A 10,342-nucleotide genomic window follows, 5' to 3' on the forward strand; every position below is an offset into this window, starting at 1 on the left:
AAGAATATGTTAAAGTATATTTTATCCAGACCGTAATTTCAGAAATGTCTTTTTCATTTTTACTGAAATATTAGAAATTAAGATATCTTTTTGTAATGCAAATTACAATGCAGATGTAAAATGTTTTTAAAATTGCACTTTACTAAAAAAAAAAAAAACAAAAAAAAAACCGTGTAAACTCTGAGCTCTTTTTAATTTTCCGAAAGTCTGATTTGTCACACAGTTACAAAATCATTATAAAGAATTATATTGCTTTTCAGAAAAAAATCACGATGATTTTATTTATTTTACTGATATATTTATTTTCTAAAAGCTTTATGACTCGTAAGATACTTAATTTCTAAACGCTAGGAAGTGCAGAAATTTCTTATCACGAATTATTTGTACAAATTCATCGCATTGATTTTTTTCTTTCTTGCGCGACCATTTATTAATATATTAAATAAATATAAAAGGGTAAAGAAAAAACAGAAAGATATTTTATGGTGCATTATATTAGGGTGCTAGCTTTTTGTTTGCCCAGTGCGTGGGTGCTACGATCCTGTGATTGCATCGGTGGGGTTGAGAGTAGGCGGAGAACACAGACATACAAGCCGACAGATTGCCAGTTTATGTGACAATGACTGTCTTGTAGTCTTATTTAGCACCAATAGATGGCAATAGACGTATATGAGAATTCTCATATTTAATTATTATCACGAATGGTGCAATAGATATATAGATGGTAATTAATTACATGTGCAAGAGTTGACAGTAAAATAATCTGGAAACAAATTTAATTTTTAATATGTTATATTATTTTTAAGAGAGTTTTCATTTTATCAAAACATATAATCCTATTGTAACACATATAGTCTTATTTTGTAAAATATTAATAAAATATTAATTTTATTAATATTTTAGAAGATTAATTTTTTTATTTACTAATTTTTATTATAAGAAAGTATTTTATTGCCATTTTTCTTTCTCTTGTCTCTGATTATAAAATATATAGAGTCAAAAGTCTTTGACTCTATTTTGAGCTTCTCCAAGTTTAAAAGATAAATGAATGTTTTTATTACGTAGATTGTAAGAGAATTTAATTGTAGCAAGATTGACATTAACGAGGTATTATAGTTTATTTATTATTGTATATATTTTCAATAATATCGTACAGATGTGTGTACAATAGAGATGTAAGTGAAACATTTATTGTTACAATAAGTTTCGATGACATAAAGTTTAGTTAGTTGCGATACGTTTATAGATACCTATAAATAAAAAAAAATTTGTTTTGTACAATAGATATATCATGGTCTTTGAAAAAAGCAATAACGCCTATGAATATTCTATTAGGCCTTTGCATCTTGATACGAGTATTATGTAATAAACAGAAAGATGCGTGAAGCTAAGAAAACAGTTGACTCGTACAGTTTCGATGTCATTATCTAAATTCATTACAATTTATATGCGGCCTTATTGTACATCATTGATTCTATTTTACTTAGGCGAACCTCTTACTTATTTATGGAAAGATTTCCAAGTACATTTACAATCGAGTTTTTAAATCTTTCTTTAGAGAAAAAGATTTATAGAGACTTACGCATTATTATAATCGAAATACTTGGTTTTTTTTTCCCCCCAATAATTGGGATAAGCAAGGAATAAATAAGTTAATATTTAAAGGCATAGCAGTCAAAATACGTTTTGTTCATTGCAAATTGCGATTATTCTAACATTATCAATGCATAAAATCACACTCGTAGATCTGTTACAACGTTATTGAATAATTATTCGGATAAAAAAAAAACGAACAGTTAGAGAAAACACTTGCGAGTGTATGCCGTGTGATAGATGATATCATAAAATTATCTCCATCTTAGAAAATAAGCAATGAATAATGCCGGGCTATATCTGTTCTCCTCTTGCTCACCTCTTGCGCTGTTCATTTTTCAAAATATTAATGCGATCGAAGTATTAACGCTTCTGTGAAGATTTGCGATACCATAGTTAATCTAAATATACTCAGCAAACATTATCCAATAGGTGACGTTCAGCAAGGTAAACAGAAAGGGGAAGAAAACGCGCGAGAAACGGTCAATGTTCAGCGCTCGTAATCGCGCCTTTTGGGCCGGAGTGGGTCCGGATGGTGGGCCAGCTGGTGATTTCTGCGATCGGCAGGATAACAACATTGCGTTTTCCTGCGTGATAACGATCACAACTTGAACCGTCATCATACGGACTGTCTCCTGTGCCTCGGAGAGTGGAACACGATTTTATTGTTAGAGCTACTAAATAACGGTAATATATATAATCGCGCGTACAACATATAATTTAATATTATAAAATAATTATAAATAATGAAAAAAAATTCTAAATTGTGCAAATTAATGTATATATATATGTAATATTATTTATTAAATAATTTGAATGTATAATAATTTATTATATAAAGTGCAAGAGTTTAGTAAGATATTTATATTTTTTTGAAAATTTTGTGTGATGCTAAATTTACAATTTTAACAATTTTATAAATAATAACAATTTTATAAAAAGTTCAATCATTTTTATATCGTCTGTTAATATATGTTTTAGATAAATTTTACTTAATAACAATGCGTTTGTCGCGTTTCCTCTATTCGAGGCACAGAAGTGGTCCGAGATAGGAGAGCCGAGAAATCAATTGTAACAGTTATAGCAACAAAAATTGTATAAAAACTTTTTTTTACAAAATTAAACGAAATATAAAAATTTGATAAATTTGGCGCGAAAAGAATCTTTCACGTTATAATAAAAGTTTCTCATCGCAGTTTTTATCGAATGTTTTTATTTTCAAAATCATCCGATTTACGCCGATTAAGTTAACGATCAGCTTTATCGTGAATATAATTATTACGAATATTACAATTATCTTTACCTGTCAAAATCGATCTCAAGACTCTCTGGGGATAAATGTCATCCAGGCATTACCTTAGCAGCGATGTCGAAGATCTTGTCGAGCTTAGCCGAATCCGCGGTGCTCGAGGATGGCGGCTGTGGCGGTGGCGCGGGTTTCGCTGCCGGTGTATCCGAATCGCCGAGGACAATGTTCACCAGACAATACTCCATCAGTGCCATAAAGACGAAGACCGTGCAAACCGACATGAAGGCGTCGACTGCCTTCAAATACGAAACGGGCGGTAACGAGGCTTGACTTTTGGCGTGCTGCGTAGACAGAGTGAGCAGCGAGGTGACTCCCAGAGTAACCCTAGCGGGTGCAGCCTCGGGCTTTATCCAGAATGATACCCACTACGATAAGCCGGCAATTGTTTTGTAAATGAAAAATATATAACACGGTCAAAATGATAGAAAGTTGCAAGAGCGTCGCAGCGTTCTGCTCACCGACATGATGACGATCAAGCACGTTGGTACGTAGGTATGAAACAAGTAATAGCCGAGACGTCGCTTCAGCACGAACACAACCTCGAGACAAGTGAAGTTACCTATAAAATTATAATATAATTTTCAATTGGGTTTTACACGAGTGATTATTAAAGTATAAAGTTCAAGTGATATCAATGCACGGGTGAAAAACTTCTCATGCTTCGGAATATGCAATATCGCATGAAATACGAGTACATACATAATTTTAAAATACATTAATCGATTGAAAAGAATTGACTGCAGAAATTTATTATACTGCATACTCTCTGATATGTAAAGCGTCTGTGATTTTACGAAGATATCAAATATGATATGTATGGTATACATATGTATTCTTGAGGTGAAAATAATCATTTACGCCAGTTTCACTTACCAGTGGAATAGACTTGTGTGCAATCAGCTGTGTAATTTTTAACGAGCTGTAACTGGGGTAATTCGATATTCTCATCCACAACAAGGGGAACATCAGGATCCCATTGGAAGATCATTTCATCCGTCGTATGCGATACTGTTGACCGAGTTGTCGCGTTTTAACGTGCAATATAGCGTGGCATTTAATACATTACGTCACACATCGCTAACATATAGTTTATTCGCGCGTTATATCCGTTTAAAAACGTCAATTTTTCATATATAATTATGTGTATCTTTTTTTTTTTTTTTTTTAATATTCGTTTGAATAGAGAGAAAATTAATTATTAAAATAATTATGAAACATAAATAATAACATATAACAGTAATACATGTACTCCAATCATAATCAAATTATATGTATATGTGCTATATTTGATGAAGATAAAGAAAAATAAATATTTTTCATAAATAATTATAACTTACGACTTTCCATTTGCAATTTACATTCTTGTGTGTCGTGAGGATAGATCAGAAAATTCATGGCGCAAGAAAGTTTTAGGGTCAACCTGAAATCGTCGATATTTATATTTCAAGTTTTTTTATTTCGAGACGTATTCACGGTTTAAAAAAATGTTTATATAATTTATCATAAACTCACTTCACCATGTAAAGTATAGTTTTATCTTTATACAGCCACAGATAATGATTCGGTATCGTCATTGTTTGAAAAGTCACCGATTTTGCGTTCTTAAAGAAGGAATCCGGCCGCCACATGTTTTTCAGCCAATCGACCTCCAATAATCTTAAATTTCATCACAGAGAGAATAAAATAAGAGAGTATAATTGAAAACGGTTACTCAAAGATTTGTAGAAAAATTTAAATAAAATATGTACGTAGATACAAAATACATAAATGCCACAATTGTTCAAAAAATTATATATACATAATGATTTATATACCTATACTCGGATGTCATATTTTCTGGCAGTCGGAGTCTATTGTCTTTCCATGTTTGGGCAAAAAAAATATCGGCGGCATACGTCTGCAAAAATAATCTATCTTACGATCGCGATAATCGCAATTAAAAAGAATTAACGAGCACCTGTGCGTGGATTTATTATATATACATTAAGTTTTATAATTATACATGTCAATCACGTTTCTCCCTAAAATTACGTATTTACCATTGAATTTTCATCGATAGAATCGAGTCCCATCACAGTAACGTGAAAATATACAACAGTTGCCTGACCATCTTTCTTGGGAGGTCGCATTTTATCATACAACTTAGGATCTTCCGGCAGGAGATCGAAAAATTCTAAACTTCTCCTGCAAAACAAAACAAAATAAGAAGAATATGCGATTCATATAATGGGAATATCTCACATACACGCACACACACATTAAACTCTTATCGATTAATATACTAATAAGAGTTCCAATTTCTTGTACAAGTTTCGCTTACGGTTAATCTTTTAATTATTTCTAAAAATCTTTCTGATTATAATTTAGAACCGAATTGCAGTACAATGTTGACCGAAGAAAATCGGTTTTGGAATTTTGGTTTTGACATATAATATATCATAAAATATGAATTTTGAAACACAAATCGCAATTTACTTACTGAGCATTCGCGGCGCGACCGAAAAGCAGAAGGAGCAAGAGAGAGACGGACGAGAGCGTCACGGAAGACATCTCGTTTCCGTGTATCTCCTCCATGAATGTATTTCCGCCGTGCTTTACCGCATTTTTGAGTCGATGATCGAAAGGAGAAAGAGAGAGAGAGAGAGAGAGAGAGAGAGAGAGAGAGAGAGAGAGAAAGAAAGAAAGAGAAAAGAAAAGAAAAGAAGAAGACAAGTCACACACTTTTAAAAGAAGGAAAGAGAAAAAAGAGGAGAAGCGAGATTTTCGAGATAATCCGGAAGCGAAAATCCGGCGCGAACGAGAAAGCTGAAGCTCCCTAATAGGTACCCCGAATTTACGAGGACAGGCAAACGACGACTGAGTTCTTGAGACGACTTTGTCAAATCTGCAGAATTCTCATCGTTGCGTATAGGCACGAGCCCCACGGCAACGATGGAGGTGGTGGTTGAGGTTCCGGGTGGTGGTGGACCAGCAGCGGCAATACCTTCCCGCCACCAACCCCCATCTCCTTCTCCTCCACTTAACAGAGGCACAGAGGGAACAAGCACTGGCGCAAAGAAGGGGTAACTCTCTCGTCCATGACGTATATGACGACAGTCATGTGGATAGAATCTGGAGTATCGCGAGCTGGATCGGCCAAGAGGAAAAAGGAGAAAGGTGGTGGTAATCCCCCGAGTAAGATGTGCCCGTGTCATTGGTTTACATCGCTTGAATTTAACTCCAATGCGGCACATATCAGCGACGTCATCGTCACATTTGTAGACTTCAAATTTTCTAGCATATGGTAGCTTCGTCGCCAAACACATTTACCATTTTGTCACTGTCTTTATCCGGTTAAATTTTACAATTTCTTTTAAATTTATTAATTTTTTCTTATTTTCTTTTATCTTGTCTTTAATATTTTGCGATGCAACGTGTTCTCTCTCTCTCTCTCTCTCTCTCTCTCTCTTTCTACATACGTATAAAAAAATTTGCTCATCAGAAAAGAAAATTTTTAAATTAAAATAGAATAAATTAATCAGATACTTATTATTAAGATATATAATATTAAAGATTGCAACGGGTGCATATACACAACATTTTCGCCAAGGATTATCACATCCGATGGGCAGGAAGATTGCATTATACAACAAAAATATAATGTATTAAGACATTTATTCTCGGATATGTTATAATGAAATTGTTTTAAAAAAGTTTGCAAAAAAAGATGGTAATTGTACATATAGAGATATATATGCATTATGTTTTCCTTTATTTCTCATTTTTACCGTTCTTCTGAAAGACTTTAACAGAGAGACGCTAACTACCCTGCTATTTGAAGACACTAGTATGCGATCGATATATCGATCCCCGAAAATTGTGCCACGAATAGAAAGATACGTTCGTCTCGCTCGTACAGTGTCGAGTGGTCACTTATCGAGAGAATATACATACGTGTCGATGTGTGCAAAATAGTTGGAGAAGGCATATGAAAGGTAAAAAAGGAGATAGATTTGCGAGAAGAATGGAGATTTTTAAAATTAGATTAAGATTGAAAAATTAATTAATATTAAAAGTGGAAAAGGAGAATTCGCAAAAAGTAAAAAAAAAAAATTTAAAGAGATACATATTTAACAAGCGATCTCATTAGCGATGTCGCAATTGATTATATTTAAAGTGCAGCTTCCGCCGATATCTTGACGTGAGTAAGTAATTTCTGCACGATCTTCGATACTTTTATTTTTCGCATTTAATTAAGTTCTCTCAAGAGGGGTGTTCTATTTTCAATTTGCGCACTCATTTTAAACTTTTCGTACATAGCTGTAGTTCATATATTCCGAGTGTCTCAAAATTTACAGGATCGCAGAAAGATAGAATTTTTTTTATCATTTCAAATTCAATTTTGTTTTTTACATCTTCTTTTATCTTTTATCTACGTTCGACATTTAAAATCCCATTTATATAATAACAAAGTGCCATTACTCTTCTAAACTAACATCGTAGCTCATGTCGTGATGAGTAATTATTTCTTGATAAATATGGACGAAGGAGCATGGACGCAGAAGGGGAAACAAATTTTCCGAACCGCAACGATCAGGTCATTGGACCTGCAATAGCATTGGGAATACTAGATTGCCGCAACACTCGACGTGCTCCTTGTGCAATTCGGTTCCTGGCGCATTCTATTATCTTCTCGCGTCCTATCGACATCACTGTTATATCTTGCACACGACAACAAAACTTTCTTTTAAGACATGTAAATACTACCTAGGTATTACCTGCATCATTTTTTCTAACAAAGGCAAGTTGAACGCGTGGAGGCAACGGCAGCGAGAGAAGATTTTCTTAAGATATCGATGTGTATATGAAAACAGTTCTTACGCTATATCCGCAACTATGTTTAGTCCTAAAATGTTAATATAATCGAAGAGTTTTCGATACAAAATAGAAAAAAAGAAAAAAAACTTGGAGCACTTACATTCTTTGAGCAAGTCAAACATAATTATCATCATTTTATGTGTACAAATATTGCGCAAAGTAACTTTTATTTTTTACATATTCTAAAATATTACAAAGCGCGCTGCACACGAGCTATTTATTTCCTTACGCCATATATTATTTAATAAACCGCAATTAAAGAAAGAGTTCCCAAATTTAAAAAAAAAAAAAAAAAAAAATCTTCTTGGAATATGAAAATTTCACTTAAAATGATAATATTAAATTAATTTACACGAAAAATTTTTTGATCAAATTAAGATAAATTATATTTTTTAAATAAACATGAAACTTTTATTACTAAGTCCAATTATTGAACTCAATTTGAAATGCAAGAGCACACAAAATATTCAGCTTAAATTTGTATTATGAAATGTTGAATATTTTAAGACGGCGACAAATTAATTGTCACATGTTATTTGGCTACTGTTTTTTATTTATCTAAAAATTATTGTTGAGATACGCGATTGTCTTTGTTGTCATTTCGCTATTACGAAACGGCGTATTGTTTGGCGATAGCTGAATTAGGGAGTATTGTGCAAAGTCGTGTGCGCACGGCGTGCTTTCTAATAATATACATAATAGTATAGCATAGTAATCTACAAAATAATTTAATATAGATAATATAAAAGTACAAAAATATACATAAATTTAGCACACGCACACAATATATATATATATATATATGAAACAATAAAAAAATTTACTTATTTAAAATTAAAATACGATGCAAAAAGCTAAATATTGAAGTAATTTTATTATGTTTCTCGTCAATAAAACGGTCAAGTGAGAAAATTTAATTAATTAATTAATTGATTTTTTACGATTAGATAAAAGAACTAGACAAAGATTACTAGGTATTATTTAGGGGTTTTATTAGGTAATAAAAAAGTATAAAAGTATAAAAAACGGATGATTAAAGAGATTATCACATCATCGTATTTAACTATATATCGTAGTGTAGTGGTTATCGATGGCTTGACAAACGATGGTAAAATCGATTACAAGTGCCGACAGAAGCTCTCAAAAATCACTCGGTCAAGGAAGCGATTACGTCAAAGGTTCTATGACATCATTTGAAGCATCATTGGCGGTTAAACGTTCGGAGGTATACAGCTGGCTGTGCTTCCGACAAGTTCTTCTATCTGTTCAGAAGGCGGAAGCTAAAACAGAAAAAAATACATTTTGCCAAAAATTGAAAAAAAAAAAGAAAGCGATTGAGAGACACGAATATATGCGCGCTGTAACATTAAAATAATGTAAAAATATACTCATTTTTTGACGGTACACGACGATCGCATATTCGTATTCCATCTAGATTAGCAAAGCTCGACATAGCTCGAGCGTATACATATATATATGAGTTTCACAACACAGGGGTTCTCGTGCTTTTTTCGCAAACGTCAGCTGAGGCAATTGCAGTATAGAAAAGTTGAGAAGCGAGGAGGAGAGAGAATGAGGAAAAGATGAAGAAGGAGGGTGATGATGGACGAGGAGAGGCAAGAGGAGAAGATAGATTCCGCGAGGTAGTTGGAGACGATGCACGATAAGCACGCTCCATTCCCTTTCTCTGATCCCGGACTATCTCTGTGTCTTGTACGTTCGACTCGACCAGAAGTGCTCACCCATACTATCGTCTCCTACCTATTATTTTCGACCGATTGCCGATTGTCGTGCAACTGCCGACGCAGACGTTCTTACGCGCGGCTACGTATTTCAGGAATAGAAGAAAATCGTCGTTTGACTTGTCATCGCTGATACGTATACATATATAGTAACACACTTATTGATAATTGCAAATATGTAGCAATATTCCTCTACATTAAAGGATCAAACGCGTATATAAAAAACGTGACAAAATAAATATATGAAGTGTTTACAATATACAAATTTCATTATTACATAATCTATATAACGATATGATCGAGTTACATAACCGTATGAAAAACATGCTTATTTCGTGCATTAGAAAATTAAATCATAATTGTAAACTAAACTTATATATTATCAGTTTGCATCTTTGACATTTAATTTGCGTGGGAAAAATTTTTTTCTTGATTAAACTCGATACAGAATAACGATGGGTATATTATTCTTAATAATATCAATAAGGACATTAATATCCAAGTAATCTTTTTTCGTTGTTTTTTTAAAATGTTCAAATAATAAAACGATTGGATGATAAGAAATGGATAAGATATTATTTATAATTATTTATAAAGTATCAAGAGAAAAAATTTTGTTTGTCTCTTGCCGCGTAAAAATTGCTAGATTTATCATCGATAATAGAGATTTTTCTTTTTAATGTTCGAAGCAGTAAACTTAGTTATCTTATCACGATACGTTTGCGGTATATTGGTAAATCTATTTTGGTGCTAGGTAGGGATTGAAATTACCAGACGTTGATTAAATACCTACAAGCAAATTCATATATATCCACAATATTTGGGATAAAATATTTGTCGC

General features: G+C 32.9%; 1 protein-coding gene across 3 annotated transcripts; it reads right to left on the reverse strand.

Annotated features, from left to right (window-relative positions):
* Nucleotides 1–1,114: 1,114 nt before the first annotated feature.
* LOC138937522 (histamine-gated chloride channel 1) lies at nucleotides 1,115–5,807 on the reverse strand. Of its 3 annotated transcripts, none has more exons than XM_070303881.1 (9): nucleotides 5,382–5,807; nucleotides 4,942–5,086; nucleotides 4,717–4,799; nucleotides 4,415–4,558; nucleotides 4,240–4,322; nucleotides 3,776–3,910; nucleotides 3,361–3,461; nucleotides 2,950–3,267; nucleotides 1,115–2,228 (listed from the first exon to the last, which is right to left on the reverse strand). In XM_070303881.1, the coding sequence occupies exons 1-9, from the start codon at nucleotides 5,474–5,476 to the stop codon at nucleotides 1,995–1,997; spliced, it is 1,338 nt and encodes a 445-aa protein (XP_070159982.1). In that variant the 5' UTR covers nucleotides 5,477–5,807; the 3' UTR covers nucleotides 1,115–1,994. The 3 variants fall into 3 exon arrangements, with proteins under 3 accessions (XP_070159982.1, XP_070159984.1, XP_070159983.1); XM_070303883.1 differs by having other exon boundaries at nucleotides 1,115–2,147; nucleotides 5,382–5,805; XM_070303882.1 differs by having other exon boundaries at nucleotides 1,116–2,180; nucleotides 5,382–5,805.
* Nucleotides 5,808–10,342: the final 4,535 nt, after the last annotated feature.

Source organism: Polyergus mexicanus, unplaced genomic scaffold (assembly GCF_030449975.1).
Source record: "Polyergus mexicanus isolate NDT 795.1 unplaced genomic scaffold, iyPolMexi1.0 SCAF_11, whole genome shotgun sequence".
Classification (NCBI taxonomy): domain Eukaryota; kingdom Metazoa; phylum Arthropoda; class Insecta; order Hymenoptera; family Formicidae; genus Polyergus; species Polyergus mexicanus.

Excerpts from the sequence above, each read along its gene's own strand:
- LOC138937522 (XM_070303881.1), bottom strand. The coding sequence starts at position 5,476 with ATGGAGGAGATACACGGAAACGAGATGTCTTCCGTGACGCTCTCGTCC. Across the intron at positions 3,911-4,239 it reads TAAATTGCAAATGGAAAGTC|TATCGCATACGACGGATGAA; the intron begins GTAAGTTATAAT and ends CTCGGTCAACAG. Across the intron at positions 2,229-2,949 it reads TCTTCGACATCGCTGCTAAG|GAGACAGTCCGTATGATGAC; the intron begins GTAATGCCTGGA and ends TCCGAGGCACAG.